Here is a 15,981-nt window from a genome sequence, read left to right on the forward strand (position 1 = left end):
GTATACTCGATGCTAAACCAACGCGAGTTCTTTTGCAAGTCAATTCAGAGCAAACATGAAGTAAGAGTGACATGATGAGATTTGTGTGTGCATTAAATGAAAATATCAAAGAAGCCAAAATTAACCAATTGAGATAACTACAACTTCATCAACTGTGTTCTTTGTTTTCCACCTCAACTCAATAAATATCACATTTGCTAATTGAGATCGCAACCTCTTTTATATATGAGATGATAGCTAACATATATCCCATTGCACGAAAAATTTCTGAAGCTACATCTACATTTCCTCAATAACAACATCAGTATTGTTTCCTCATTTTACAAAACTAGATTACCAAATCAATAATATATCAAAAATCGTTTCCTTCAAAAGTAGAGTGCAAGATTGAATGGTACATGCTGGTTTAACATCATCTGTAGTAAGATGCCATGATGTACAGCATGAGAGCCGATGAACTAGTGACCAATAATTCCTGCGAATGCATAATTAAATGGTAAATCAAGTGCACAATGTACCAAGCATTCAATCTGACCAAGTTTTATATAAAAAAAGTTTTAAAAAAAATATAAAAAGTGAGACTTGAATCTGGGTTTAAAGAGGACCGGTGGACAGATTTACCACTGGACTAACAAGTAGTTTTGATATTATGGCAGTTTGTAATAAAGAGCATAAAGTAGAGGGAAAGCTTGAGTCCCCATATCTTAATTAAATCCGCCCTTGAATGAACATACACTCATTTCTCTCATGAAAGACAGATATTACAGCCGTGCTGAGATCAATACTGAAATACTATAAGGTCGGTCAATTTCTGATTATGCAGACAATAATGGGGATTCAAAACAAAAAGACAAAAAACCATCCAAATTGAATCCACACGATCAGTTATCTTCTAGTTCGAGGGAGTTCAGTTCTAATAGGTGATTAATTTGGTTATTTCTGTTGGTTTTGTTGAAGTGTCCGTGTTAGATAGATGTTGGGCATGGATACGTTTGAACATGCTTCGGACATTTGTCCGACACACTACAAAAATGTGGCTAAAAAAGAAAATTAATTTGGACAAGACTTAAGACACGACTCTTAAAAATATTTAATCTAGAAATATGGGAGAAGTTGAGATTTTCTTATAACTGAATCCTAATATATTGATCGATCTTAAAATAATAATATGAAATCTTCCTCCTCCAGTCATAGCCAACTAAATATCTTTCTTTTAAATTTCCAATTACTGTTAGTTAACTTAGTACGTTTCTACTGAAGTAAATTTTGTTTTTATGTTAAAGATTTTGAATAGGCACCACCGCAGATGCATAGAGATTAGTATAATAAAAAATGCTAGTACCTGGTTATTGTACAAAAATTCTGGAATATAGTTGCCCAAGAACTCAATGAAATTCAAGATACCAGTATATCCCTGCAAAAGATTAACCAAAATAATTACTCGACATGGGAATCAAAAACAGAAAATAATAATAATAATAACAAAAAAGAATTGAAGAAAATTAAATTTTGAAGATCTTGTGTCTAATATAAAGAGTCACACAAACCAGAATAAAACCCTAAAGTCCTATTTTCTTCATCCAAGAAATCCACAAGAATGACATCAGATATAATATCTTTTACATGACAATGCAAAGATACCCCACGGTTCTTTGATGCTAGGATCCGGAGAATTCAGTCCTTACACATTTGGAGGTTTCTGTGGGATTTTTACCCTATGAGCATCCTTTAGTTCTCTTATGGCTTCTTTTGAAGAAATAAATGCAACCTTTGAAGATAAGTCGTCCTTTTGTATTTTTTTTTAAGTAATTTTTGTTTAAAACGTGGCTTCTTGATGGATTTCTTTAAATACAAATTTATTCTATAATAATATTTATGGGCACTTCATGATTAATAAGGATTAGAAGTCCCTCTTCGTATAGTTTTTCTCACTGCCCAGGCCCTTAGGTTGCTCCTTCGTGGAATATACTTCTTTGGGGTTTCTTATCTTTTATATATATATATATGTGAGTGTTCGAGCTTACGCACACTTCGACTAATCTCATGAAACAACCTGTTTGACCCTATAACATTTGAGTGTCAAGTAAATCAATTCCTAGGTTGGTGGTCACCATGAATTGAACTCATGACCTCTTAGTCAGTTATTAAAACTATGTCTTTTTTTTTACGATTAAACCAATCTATGATAGTTGCGGTTTCTTATCTTAAACAAAAAGAAAATATATATATATATATATGCAGAATAATCACAGGTTCTTTCAAGACTCGTAGACATCAAATATCCAGACAACACATTTCAATCTATCAAATATGCATTGGCATCCCATTTTCTGGGACCAAACAGCACCACGGAAACTGTACATGACTGTTAAACTTAACTCAGCTCAATATAAAGCATAAACGTTAATAATGCAGTTGGAAAATACAAGAATTGTCTAGAATTGATTTTCACAATCAAGTAAGAATTCTGTGCTTAATACATCCATTAAGTTAACAAGCAACTTTGAATGTTCCATCATCTTTTGATTAAAATTTGAGTATCCCACTTCCCACATTCAAGTGCATTCACCAAGTATAAAAAATTTCCTTTTAGAGCCAGAAATCTGATCTCTCTATTTTTACCAAGTTGAAGGTTTACTACAGCTTAAGACTGCATTTTCTGTTGTTTTCCTGAAAATTATGGTCCTTAACAACAAATCAGCCTCTCCGCACTTACCAGAATAACCAGCATAACTTGCTATCGAAAACAAATGAAAACTTGAACTTCTCCAGCAACATTGGAGATATAAAGAAACAAATTTGGCTGACTAGAAAATATTCAGCAAGTAACTATAGTTGTATATATAATTTCTTTCTCCAAGAATAGCCACCTGAACCTGGTCAATTATTCTTATGCTTTCATTATCATTTTTTTTCCTTTTCTTTCATTTTTTGGTTGAGATGTTTCTAGTTTTTAAGAGAACAAGGGCTATTAGGCTCATCAAAACTAGTGATTGCACATCACGACAAAGCTAGAATTTAGCATGGGTCATAGAAGCGATCATTTTAGTTCATGGACACTGAGCAGAAATGAGTAGGGCAAAGATGAAGTACCAAAGAGATGACAGCAATACATCCAAACACTAACGCAAGAGAACGAAGCAACCGCTTTCCCATCCGTATACCTCGTCCTGAATCTTCACCATCTTCCTGCACATATAAGTATCATAAATATGGGTACACACACACAAATTGAAACAATTGTTCCAGCATTAGGCTACATGCTCCATATCCTCTGTATGTGACATTGGAAAAAAGAAAAAGAAAAAAGAGGTGCTCTTTTTTGACGTACTGTAAATGAAGGTGATACAGCTGGTTCAAAAGCTTTCAGCTTTTCAAAAATCCGATAAACAAAAGCAAATGCCAAGAACTGTAGAGGTTTGTATTCAGCACTGCCTTTGATAAGGACCCAAGCAGTCTGCACAAAAAAATAAATATATAAACTAAGTTTCACCACTCACAAATGTATCAATGGCCATAAACTTTATTTGCTACCTTAAAAATTAAGGACAAAATGATCAAGTCACTCAGACTTGTGAGGAAGAAAAAGAAATCATGTGAAACATACCATAAAGATGGCAAAGTTGAGACAGATTTTTCTTAATTTCACAACACACTAAAGCAAAGTTGTCTATTGTGTTACAACCTTCAAGCCAAATAATGTCAAAAGAAATTTTTTACTTCCATAAAGCAACTTGTACATGTGCATATTATTATTTTGCTCAACATAGAAAGAAAAAAAATTAGAGAACAAAAAACATACACTAGTAGTGCATTGTCAAATCAAAGGAGAAACAAAAACCAAGTAATGAAATGAAGACACAGATGATCAACCGTCATTCATTACTTACAAATACAGCAGATATTGCCATGTTGATTTGCATATCTCTTGGGCTGGACTTGGAAGACCTGAAGATGCACTTGATATCAGAAACAAAAGTTCTTCTAAGAGGAACAACAAGCGTTATGCACAATAAATGAGCGATGAGGTATTAAGTAAAATATGAATCTACGTCTAACGCTGCATACCTATAGAGTATAGAAGATGCTATTAACTGAAAAAAATTACGAAGCCATTCCTTTATTTTTGGCATATGATACACACACACATAGATACTATTAGAAAACATATTTATGCTTAATAAAAATGAATAAGAGTGAGATTTAAACATATACATTGACCTCAGCAAACTTCTAAGTTCTATCTGTGGTCAAGATTAAGGTGTTGGGTACATAAATACTTTAATCATCTGAAAATGGAAATCTTGAAATTGTAAAAGAAAATTGGTCGAAGTTCAAAACTGTGACTTTACAGACAAAACCCAGAATGGTCAAATCCATACAAGTGAATTTGAGAATTCATAATAGAGAAAAAAATCATCAACTCCTAAAGATATATAAATCTAAATCTATGTAGAGGAAGAAATTTGAGAATTGGGGATAAAAAATTTCAGCATCTGTTCTCATTGGTAACAGATAGGCAGGTTACTAAAAAACATGTACAGCCAAAAGTACATCTAACGTCAGCAAAGAAGAATAAGCCAACTACAACTTCAGAACTTCCATGATATTAATACGCTAGAAACACAAATTCAGACCTTGGCCCCCATGGCACAATTGGTTGGTTGTCAGCATACTTGATGTCCTTAGAAACCTGCGTTTTCAAAAAAACTATCAAGAAGATATATGACTATCAGATAAGAATATTAATCTCAACAATGAACACAACACAAGCCATATAGTACTATTTACTTTGCTAAATTATGCATGAGCATGAAAATAAGCACAAATTTTTTTTCCTTTTTTTGAAAATAATACAGCATAACTTTTTGGGGGTTTTGTGGCCCATAATGGGATGGGATTGTAAAACAAAACTCATTTCATTCCGACAATTTTCACAACCTTCTTTTTCACTATTTTCATGTTTTATGATCTTGTTTCCATTCCATTTTTTTATCACTCACGTTTTCCGACACTTCTCTAATTCTCTATAATCCTAATTACATTTCAGCTCTCCAAAGAGTCCATATTGAGACAGAAAGCTTTCAAATTATCATATCTCTATTTGCATCGTGGAGAGTGTTCAAAACAAGCTTGAAAGACAATTTGTCTCCTTTTGCAGAAATGGTCTTACAAACTTGGGAAGAAAAAATGTGAACAGCATGCTCCGGAGACATGTATAACTTATAATTTAATAGATATAGATACGGGAAAGGAAAGAGAGAGAAAATAGGAGTGGGAATGGAAACTACTCATCTTCATAATCAGTATGCATAATTGAATTAGACGTAATTAACAAGAAGATGCAACTTCTTGGACTCTAAGTTAAGAAAATTAAATATTTACTTTCATTTGTTAGTAAAGACCTAACAATAATGTGGCTTTTAGAGGTAACCTACCTGAAGCCCAATTAAAAACAACATACTAACCTATACATTGATTCAGTTGTATCCGTTGTGCATACCTTCACTGAGCCAAAAGTGACACCCTTCTTCCGATTTGTGAATTGTGCCATCATGACTTTGTCATAAGCCTTCTCGAGCTGGAAATTTCATGTTTACTGCGGTAAGAATCTAGAACTCAAGTGCTCAGAAGCTCATTATTTTATTGAAAAACAGAGCTACTTCAGCAAAGAAACCCACTAGCACACAAATGGACGCTGCATCATACAACCAGGAACGAACTATGCATATATTAACTAATAATCCATCACATAAATAACAAAATCCTACCAAACAACCAATGCATCATTGTTATACCTCACATGACTTCCCCTTGCCTCACACGCTTAAGCTCATACACTTAAGTAATTTGAGGCCTATCACCACCCATATCAACTTTTACTTTCTTCAAATTTTAGTCTGAAGAGATGACTTTTTGATGAACTTCAGATATTATACCTAAATTGATGCCTATAGAAATACTCCGGTCACCAAAAGAGATGGAAAAGGGATGAAGGTGACATACTCTAGCTGCAGTTGCTTCATCACCTATCCGCTCAGCCTCCCTGCGTTTTTTAGTATACGCTGCTTTGACCATGTCAAACCCCTCAATTGGGTTTACACCTAGAACCTAATACAATAGAAACATCAAAAAACAGTTATTCAAAACAATAGTATAGAATCAACAACCCTGCCACCTTCAAGCAAACCCTTAAAGAGCTGCAAACTGGATACAAGTTCAACTACCTCATACGGGTTGGAGTCACTGTCTGGATTAGAACTTCCTGCCGCAGAAGCCGCTGAACAAATAACCATCCTTCTCTCTCGCGTTATCTCTCTTAATCTGATATATTAAACTCCCTGTGTTATGATTAATCGTTGAAATAATGAAGCATCGGGTGCACTAATGTTTCCAAAATATCTCATACGTAGTATGCACATCATCCATTGACTTCCCAACTTTTCACAAGTTATTTGATCTCCACAAGTAAAAATTGAAGACATAAAAATTTAACATCCTCTAGCCTTCATGTTGTACTCGCACATTATCTAAGCTCTCGCCTCTCAGCATACATATAATTTTTCAAGATCACTCTATCGAGTATCATCAAACAAAGTTTCTCACTGAAACAAATAAGCCAGTTGGGATTCTCCAGTTGCTCACTAGATGAAAAAAAAATCGAAATTCAACCGAAACTAGCTAATAAAAAAAAAAATCAGATAAGCTCTTTTATTGAGAAACAAGATAAGCTCACGAAATGAAATAGGATAGCAGCTAATTCCAACGAAAAAAACTCGATGTTGTCGTTGTTTCTACATTGCCTAATTTTTTTCAATTCATTTTCGCAGATTTTCTCAGCATCCAAACTCGACGGAAGGAGTAAAAGCATCAAAAGTCCATAGAAATTGAGGTCGATAATCGTCATCGCCATATCCATTACCTGATTGACGATGAGTGTAGCTGCAAGACGGAGAATTTGGAATGAAACTGCCTCTGAGAAAGCCGAAGTTTAGGGCAGTGGAAGATGTTGGAGACTGCTAACGCCATTGTTGAGCTCTGTGTCGAAGACGGAGCGAGAGAGACGAAGGGGTTCGAAACTGTGTATTGTTTTGTTATAAAGTTGTGATTTTTATCCTTAATTATCCTTCATTTTCATTTTCACATCCTCCAACATATCATTCTATTTGAAATCACAAAATATTCACTAATTTCAATTCATAATCGATTTCAAATTAATTATAAATTTTTAACAAACCCTTTTGTTTGTTAAGGCAAGAAATATAATAATTTTTAATTTTGAAATGATTTCAAATATTTTTTATTTTCTAAAAATTCTACTAATTGCGTTGAAATTTACGTGACTTAAAAGCAAGGAAAATTGCAATAGACGACTATTTTAACAATAATAATTAAGGATATAGCAACATTTTAAAAAAATTACAAATATCAGTGATAGACCAATATTTGCAACATGATCTTATATCATAGATAGAATTTGACAAATTTTGCTATATTTACAAAAAAATTTAAATTGTGCTATATACATAATTAATTTGAATTTAACTACTAAAATTGCAACTATCTCTAAAATTTAAATTATACACTTAACTTCCTTACTTATTTTCTAGTTTTCAATTAATCATAGATAAGTCCTATATTAGTAAATTTTTAACTTTCTTTTTCTTTTTATTTACCATTCAACCATAAAAATTTAAATAAATTCATTTCAAATTTTGTTGGTTTCCACCAATTTCAAATGACAAGATTTCAATACTATTACTTTGCCAAGCAATTAATAGGTTTACTAGTTGTCACCTAAGATTAAAGTGTGTAGTGAGTAAAATCAGTTATGGAAAATAATAAAAAAAAAAAAAAGAGAGAGAGAAGAAAATAGAATGTATAAAATTTCTATAATCCAAATTTAATCATACAAGTTAACATAAATATCCATCACAAATTTAATCTACATCCATAGGAAAATATAATATAAGTTAACACCAACTATTTGCACTTTTTTGTTTAGATTTAAGTTCAAATTATCTTTACACATTTGATTAAATAGAGACAAACATTTGTAAAAGAATATTTCTATCGAGAATACTATACCAACTATCAACTACCTGACAATAACGAAAAATAAGGTAAATTAATAATGCGTGAATAAGAAAGTTCTCATCAAATATCATGTTGTATTAAATTATCAAAAGAAAATAAAATAAGAACAATACTTGAGTGCATTGTAAGTTGCACTCATCTTTGTGCATCTCACTCTGATCATGCATAAAATATATTCTTTTCAAAAAAAAGAAAGCAACAAAAGTTTGTCACATAAGATATAATAAATATCATACAATTAAGTAGAATGCACTATACAAATGCAATATAATTTGTAACTAAGTAGTTACCATATAATAATGTTTCTAAGGAGTCATAGATTACACATCAAAACCGTCGTCAAACATGGTTGTAAGGATTATTAGACTATTAATTACATTTAGTTTTGGTTATACTTATACACAACTAATCAGTAACTTCAGTCATAAAAAGCAACTGGAAGAAGAAAAGAATTGATGAAGTAATTTCTTCCTTTTATGAGGTTTGCTAAAAGCCTACAAAATAACAAACCTCCCAACTTCATAGCCACTGTATTAGAAGGATCCTTTATCTGCAATCAAAGAAGAATCTACTGGGCTTTGATGGGCCGAGTCTGGGGGCTTTTGTAGGCCCACTAGGTTTGCTCTTAATATGGAGGGGTTGCTGCTGCCTTCAGCTTCATTCCCATTCAAATCTTTGGAGTAACTTTCCATGTCCTTGTCAAATTCCAAGTCCTTATCCTTAACAATATCAGATTCTTGTTTGTTGAATTTATGAGATTCATATTCAGTTCTATTATTCTCTCCAACATTTTCCAAGTTGGTCACGATAATGAGTGTTGGTTCAGTTTCAACTTCGACTTCTTTGGTTGTGATTTCTGCTAGAGGGTAATTAGGTGCTGCGACCTATCAACATGTTCAAATTAGAAGTATATGCATTAGCTGATGAATAGCATCCACATTACAGATTCACTAATTTTTTGAAGAAATAATAGCAAGGAGAATAAGAATTTATCTCCTAGATGATTAGAAATACTAATAATAAAGATTTATAATTTGTTCAAGATAGGTCAACTTCCTCACGTATTTTATGTTTAAATATTATTTATAGCACTTGTTTGGTAACATACTTGTTTCTTGCTTTTTCAGTTTCTATGAACTAACGATATAAACATATTTGGTAATTATTTATGTTTCTTATTTCTCTAAGAAACCAACAAATAAATAAATAAAGTGTTTTATAACGGTTTTTTATCTGAAGTAGAATACTAGTACAATAATTTAATTAACATCCATTAAAGTAAATATAAAACAAGTCGAGAGTGTTTATAGTATTTAATACCATTTCAGTTCAAAGTATAGATTTAAAATAATAATTGTAAATTTTTTCTTTAAAGTATTGTTCAAAATTTGATTTATAATCTAATAGCTCACTTCAGCTATAGTTTAGCCACTTCTTATATGAACGTACTTGTTCAAGAAATGTTCTAACAGCTAAGTATAAAACATGTGTGTATGACTGTCAAGTTTCTCATAAATAGTGTATAAAAGAAGTAATGCCAACGACTAAAATATTTTATAAAACAAGATTCGTAGAAATGAAAGATGATAGTATGTGGAGACCAAAGGAAGAATTACCTCTTCTTGACTAGTGATTTCTGAGATTTTCAAATCGACGTTGAGGTCTGAGTTTGGTGAGCTCAAATTCTTATCTGTTTCTACAGGTTCATCTTTGGCATCCAAGTTCGATTTTTCACCTTGTGCTGAAAGGTCTTTGATGAACTCATTTTCGACTTTGATGGAATCAGCTGGTTTATTATCATCCTCCTCCTTGGTTTTTGGGCTATTCTCCACAATGGAATCCTGTTAAATGAATTAAAAATTAAGATATAGGAGTCAAAATAACAATCACATTCCCATTGTACCTTGAATATGCACTTGAAAAAGAAAGATATAAACAACAATGTAAGTGACTTTGTTGAGTGAGGGTGAGTTTGGAGTGGTTAATGGAAAGTTTAAAATGACATTTAGGAGGGTGAAAAGTACAAGCTGACTATAAACGTTCTAAAATTTTTCAAAAGTGATTTTGAAAATTCTAAAAACACTTGAGAGTGTCTTTAGGACTTTTAGGAAAAAGTGCATCATGGATGTTTCTTCCGAAAGATAATTTTCATCTTGAGCTATAATGAAAAAAAATGTCATATTCATCAGCATGAGTGTAGCTAAACCAACAGCATTTGCATTTGCAACCTTCCCTTTGGGTTAAAGGTTCAAATCCATACTTGCATTTCCTATTTCTGGTGTCACGTTTATTTGGTTTTGTTTTTCTTCGTTCGTCCATCAACTTTCAGATATAGTTTTAATAGTTTGATTTTCTACCAAATGAGAGGTAAAATAAGCAAAGTTTAGATAACATACAACTAAAAATTAGAAAGTTAAAACAGAAAATTTTGTTATTTCTGTACCGAACCTGTGATGAGGAGACTTTGTTCATATGGATTTGTTCTTCCATCAAAGACTCTGGATATAATCCAGCATTGGTATCAACAAGCTCTCCTTCAATGACTGAGTCTTGCCCCGGTGTTGATTTCATGGCATCGTCAGACTTCTGAAATTCAAGTGGTACAGCATTTGCTTGATTCTGTGAGGCAACAGAATCTATTATATCGTTGGAATGAAGAGGCATTCCAACATCACTAGCCAAGTCATCCTCTACAGTCGATTTCGAGGCATCTTTAGAACTCTGGAACTCAGTTTCCAAAAAAATTTGTTGATTTTTATTGTCCTGTTTCAACTCCAATGGTTCTTCAATCTTTCTTGGCTCAACAAGATCTTTATTAGACTTCTGATATTCACTTTGAACATCATTTACTTGATTTGTTGAAGCACCAGAACACATTATGTCAATGGAAACAGGAGGCACTCCTCCAGAAGGGCCCAAGTCCTTGTCTACTGTCAATTTCAAGGCATTTCTAGGACTCTGTAATTCAGTTGTCACAACATTAGGTTGATGCTTGTGATCTTGTATAAACTCAATTTGTTCTTCAACATTTCTTGGCTCTACAAGATCTCCATTGCCTGTAATTTGACCAGTGTTTTTAATTCCTTCTTCGGAATGTTCATGAGCCCAGCCAAGATGTCCATTGCCAATAATTTGATCCATTTTTCTACTACCTTCTTCTGAATCTTCCTGAACCAGGCTAAGATCTCCATTGCCAGTAATTTGATCCTTGTTTTTACTTCCTTCTTCTGGATGTTTATGAGCCCATCCGAGATCTTCACTGCCAGTAATTTGATCCATGTTTTTAATTCCTTCTTCTGAATGTTCCTGAGCCTGGACAAGATCTCCATTGCCAGTAATTTGATCCTTGTTCTTACTTCCTTCTTCTGAATATTTATGAGCCCACCCGTGATCTTCACTGCCAGAAATTTGATCTATGTTTTTATTTCCTTCTTCTGAATGTTTATGAGCCCTACCGAGATCTCCACTCCCAGTAATTTGGTCCATATTTTTACTTCCTTCTTCTGAATGTTCATGATCCGAGTGGGCTTGACATCCAGAAGAATCCTCAGAATTATCACTCAAAGATCTGCTAGATTTTACGTAAGTCTCCTCCAATGATTTTGTTTCCTTTCCATTATCCTCTTGTTTGATAAACATCTCCAATCCATCATCTACATCTTCTCTGGTTTTTACCAAGTTTTTCATATTGGCTAGAGCTTCTGGATTTTTTTGGTCAACCATGTGATTTACGGCTTCTTCATCATGGTCGAATGTCGGAAAAGACAACTCCTGAAACAAAGTGAATCAGCTGTTTGTTATTTAGATGGAGTCTAAGGAGCATATGCTTATAAAAGTTTGTAACCTCTTTTGGAACAGATGCTAAGTATTTTGTTTCTTTTATTTTATGTATTTTATGATTTTATAAAATTTTAAAAAACAAACAATCTACATCTCAACTTTCCACTAGCATTTCCAATTTCAAGCTTATTTAACAAACTAAAACATGCAGATTTGTTCGTAATATGAATTTCGTGATTTTAGAGTCGCAAAATACATTGTACATCAAAACTAGAAGTACGATGTTTTCAACATTCATTTATAATGCTTCATTATTTCTCTCTATTTTCTTTTTGTAATTTTTATAATGATAATTATTATGATTTCAGTATCTTTTCAATTCTATATATTTGTTAATTAAACTTCTAGTGATGTAATAACATTATTCACATATAAAATCAACTAACAAAAGTGTTCTACCAATTTCGGTGAAAGAACTCTAATACTGAAACATCTGTAAGAAATTCAATTGTCCCTTTTGGTTAATTTAGTAGGGTATGCCAAATTCATGGTTAGTGCATCTCAAATCATTCAAAAATCACAATTGCATTAAGATAGAGTACCGACCTCAGGCATTTGGGGAACAGCTTGAGAAGGATTGTCCACCAGTTCCTCTGGCATTGGACTTTGATTAATTTTAGGTGGTGATGCTTCTTTGACACTCAATGCCTTTACTTCTTCCTTATGTGCATCCGATACAATTTCGTTAAACCGGCCATCCAATGGTGGACACATGTCATCTTGTTCACCTCCAAAACTTACATCCTTTTCAACCTCCCAGTCAGGGTTCAATGATTCTGCATCAGTATTGTTCCCGTCAATAGTCGGAGGGGAGCCAATTTCAGAGACCTCCACTTGCAGGTCAGAAGCAATGGAGTAAGTTGGAGTGTGACAGACCACTTTATCTGGATAGGAAAAACGGTCATCCATTCTGTTCTTATCAAATGCCGTGGGGCTAAATTCACAGAGAGCTTCCTTTATTAATCTGCCCTTTGGTACTCTGCAGTTCAAGGTTTTGTTCAGTGCGCTGCTCACTGTTGACTCAAAGTTTTTCGAAACTACTCTGACATCATCACAGATTACATTTTCAGGATTTTCTGGTGAAGATGAACGGCTTGATTGGCTATTGCCGTCTCGCATCAATTCTGGCTCCATTTCAAATTCACTCTCAGCATCTGGTGGAATCTCCTTCTCTTGATCGCTTTCAGGCTCCATTACATTAACAGCCTTGGTTTGTGGTAAATCTTCAGTTTGAATGCCTCTGGTTTCTACAGCAATAGGTTTTTTTTCAGGGCGAGAAACTTGTTCCCCTTTAAATAATAGCTGTTCAATTAGCCAGTCATGTTCGCCTTTATCTGCAATTGAAACTAAAACAAAGACACCATAGTTTTTTGAGTCAGTTCAGTGGTACCTTCATCATTTTCTTTCCAGCTTGAAATTGAAAGGGAGGGGGCTTCAAAAACTTACACCATATTAAGAAAGAACTATTTATAGGTCTAAACCAAAATGCAAAAGTTTGAAAACCAAAATATAATAGTTCACAAACCAAGATGAAATTTAAACAAAAAAACTCTTAGAACCAAATTGAAATGAGGCCCAAGTCACGTGAATCAAATTTACAATTTAACTTCTATTTTCTTTTTGTTCAATGCCATAAAACATCATAAAAATCCATTCGTTAGTGCTTTGTCTAATTTTTATCTAGAAGTTAAGAAGAAAATGAATAAAAGAACAAAAGATCAGAAAAGAATAAAATATCTTACTTGAAGGTCTTCGATATCTGGGGTGGTATCCCATTGCCCCACTTTCTTCTGGGTAAGCAGGTCCAAAACAAAAGCTCTCATGTCTGCAGAATGCTAAATCCTTTTGGTGAGCTGCTGTGAATTCCTGTTGAAAGCTATCGGCCATAAGATTTGGTTTCTCTTCATGTGGATCATACGGAAGATCAAAAGGATTTCTCATTGGCAATAGAACAGAAGGAGCAGAACCAGGCAATGGTATGCCTTCTATGTCTTTACAACCATTTTCCAAATCTATGGGATCATTCCTTGTAGTGATAATTTTAGAAACTTGACCCTGAGGAAGAGTGTCTGCTATTAGAGAATTATCTACATTTTTCCGTTTGTACGACTTTCTGGCTCTTCTCCTCGCAATAAGGCTCTCTAATCTTCTGTTCCTTTCAATCTCTGAAAGCCCAAGATCCATCAGATTCTTTTGATCATCTTCTGTCCACTCCACAGCTTTATTCCTCTCCTCGTGCGCCTCTTCTTCATCCTCATCCTCGGGATCTTCCGAGCTTTCATTCTTCGTCTCATCACCACCGCTATCAGATTTATTAGCCTGAGAGCTTGAGCCATCACAAGCCACAACATCAGGTTTGACTAGTAACTCTGAGCCTAAAATCGGTTTCTTTTTACTAGAAATTTCATTATCCTTATCAACTGATGTACAATGAGCAGATGCATTATTTCCAGAATCAAGAGATTGTGTTTCTTTCCCCTCGATTAATGATTTCGAGTTATCTGATTCAACCAGCTGATCCGTTCTACCTACTGAAGAATTGATGGGAGCTTCTGTTCTCCATGCTTCATTCTTATCTTTAAATCGTTGTCGCCGGCTAGTTGCATTTCGTAAATAAACGCTACGGTTTCTATTAATGGTGATGGTCGACCGTTTGGGGACCTCTAACTTTTTATCTTCTACTTTCCCAACTCGAATTGTGGACCTTTTAGAAGTCCAAAAGGCAAGGAGAACACCAGTTAAGCCAAGAAATGGCAAACAGTAAAACAGAAAACTAAAAACAGAAGGCAGAAAAATATACAAAATGAAAAGAAACAACAATGTACCGGACACACAAGGATTTTTCTGTACAAATCTATGACTAACCCTAAGGGACAAATGAACAGTTCTACAAACGCATAATTTGATATCTTCTGCATCGATTCCCATCTCTCTGATTTAACCTAGCTAATCGGAACTCCCCCCCCCAAAAAAAAGAACCACAAGAGATAGCAAAGAATCTGAAAAGTCGAACAGAAAAGATAGGATTCTCCAATACAATGGAGGTGAATGACGATGCAGAAAAATGGGGGAAACTGAAAATTGAAACGATCTTCTACGTCAAAAAATAAGAATAAGGATAATAAGAACTTACGATAAAATCACGAAGTTGAAGAGTGATAGAAGCATTTGGGAATCGATAAATCTGAGATCTCCATTTTTAGAAAAAGGTTTGGATTGACGATTAAGAGAGAAGAGAGATCCTGAATTTGAGGACACTATCTTTTGAATGTTGAGAGACAAAATAGCAAACAGGTTATAGCCGAAGGAAAGGCGCGCTTTTCTTTTTCATTTCCTCTTTTTTCTCTTTAACCTCTTTTTCTCTCTTTCCTTTTTATCTAAATTCTATTTTCTCTTCTTACATTTTAAGATAATTTATTTTAAACCATAATTTTTATAAAAATATTTATGAATATTATAAAGGAAAATTGAGTTTTACAGCTCATAACAATAGTTATACGGTAATCCAACACTAATCTGCTTTTAAATTGGTTATTCTTCCAATTTTAAAAATGTAAATAACACGAATTCTATTATCATAAAAAAAAAAATTATATACAGTTTATCACAATGAACTATTGTATTTGTCGTGATACAAATGATCCAAATAATAATTTACATTGATTTATCTCGATCCAAGGTAGATAGGTGATGGTATTTTGCTATCATTTTGTTCATTCTACTATATTTAAAAACAAATCTACTTTTAATTGTCCAATTTTAGTTTTTTATTTTTATCAAAATATTTTATTGTATTGGAAGTTAACTCTTACAATATTTTTCAGCATAATTATTTGAATAAATGGTGAAAATATTTTCAAATATTTCTAAATAAAGCAGGATAAATACATATAAATATTTCTACCCTCTTCTTTTTTCTTTTTCTTTGGTCATTTTTCTCTTCTAGGTTAGAGTTCTATTCTAATCATATGCTTTGATAAGCTTTTTCCATTTTTAATGTTTGTATTTCTAAAGTTCAAATCTTAGTTCTTGTTTCCTAATAAA

General features: G+C 33.3%; 2 protein-coding genes across 2 annotated transcripts; both read right to left on the reverse strand.

The window, feature by feature from the left end:
- Positions 1-103: 103 nt before the first annotated feature.
- On the reverse strand, positions 104-7,102 carry LOC101213790. The gene is made up of 10 exons (XM_004150576.3): positions 6,923-7,102; positions 6,228-6,324; positions 6,007-6,111; positions 5,504-5,581; positions 4,638-4,693; positions 3,891-3,948; positions 3,332-3,457; positions 3,094-3,189; positions 1,343-1,414; positions 104-475 (listed from the first exon to the last, which is right to left on the reverse strand). The coding sequence occupies exons 1-10, from the start codon at positions 7,027-7,029 to the stop codon at positions 413-415; spliced, it is 858 nt and encodes a 285-aa protein (XP_004150624.1). The 5' UTR covers positions 7,030-7,102; the 3' UTR covers positions 104-412.
- A 1,209-nt stretch (positions 7,103-8,311) lies between these two features.
- Positions 8,312-15,249, reverse strand: LOC101214759. Its single transcript, XM_011660228.2, has 6 exons — positions 15,071-15,249; positions 13,680-14,641; positions 12,484-13,283; positions 10,546-11,868; positions 9,714-9,938; positions 8,312-8,981 (listed from the first exon to the last, which is right to left on the reverse strand). The coding sequence occupies exons 1-6, from the start codon at positions 15,103-15,105 to the stop codon at positions 8,631-8,633; spliced, it is 3,696 nt and encodes a 1,231-aa protein (XP_011658530.2). The 5' UTR covers positions 15,106-15,249; the 3' UTR covers positions 8,312-8,630.
- Between the last annotated feature and the right edge of the window lie 732 nt (positions 15,250-15,981).

This window comes from Cucumis sativus, chromosome 1 (assembly GCF_000004075.3).
Source record: "Cucumis sativus cultivar 9930 chromosome 1, Cucumber_9930_V3, whole genome shotgun sequence".
Lineage (NCBI taxonomy): Eukaryota > Viridiplantae > Streptophyta > Magnoliopsida > Cucurbitales > Cucurbitaceae > Cucumis > Cucumis sativus.

Excerpts from the sequence above, each read along its gene's own strand:
- LOC101213790 (XM_004150576.3), bottom strand. The coding sequence starts at position 7,029 with ATGGCGTTAGCAGTCTCCAACATCTTCCACTGCCCTAAACTTCGGCTT. Across the intron at positions 4,694-5,503 it reads TCACTTTTGGCTCAGTGAAG|GTTTCTAAGGACATCAAGTA; the intron begins GTATGCACAACG and ends TTGAAAACGCAG. Across the intron at positions 3,190-3,331 it reads CTGTATCACCTTCATTTACA|GAAGATGGTGAAGATTCAGG; the intron begins GTACGTCAAAAA and ends TTATATGTGCAG.
- LOC101214759 (XM_011660228.2), bottom strand. The coding sequence starts at position 15,105 with ATGCTTCTATCACTCTTCAACTTCGTGATTTTATC. Across the intron at positions 14,642-15,070 it reads TTCAACTTCGTGATTTTATC|GTCCACAATTCGAGTTGGGA; the intron begins GTAAGTTCTTAT and ends GACTTCTAAAAG. Across the intron at positions 11,869-12,483 it reads CTGTTCCCCAAATGCCTGAG|GAGTTGTCTTTTCCGACATT; the intron begins GTCGGTACTCTA and ends ACTTTGTTTCAG.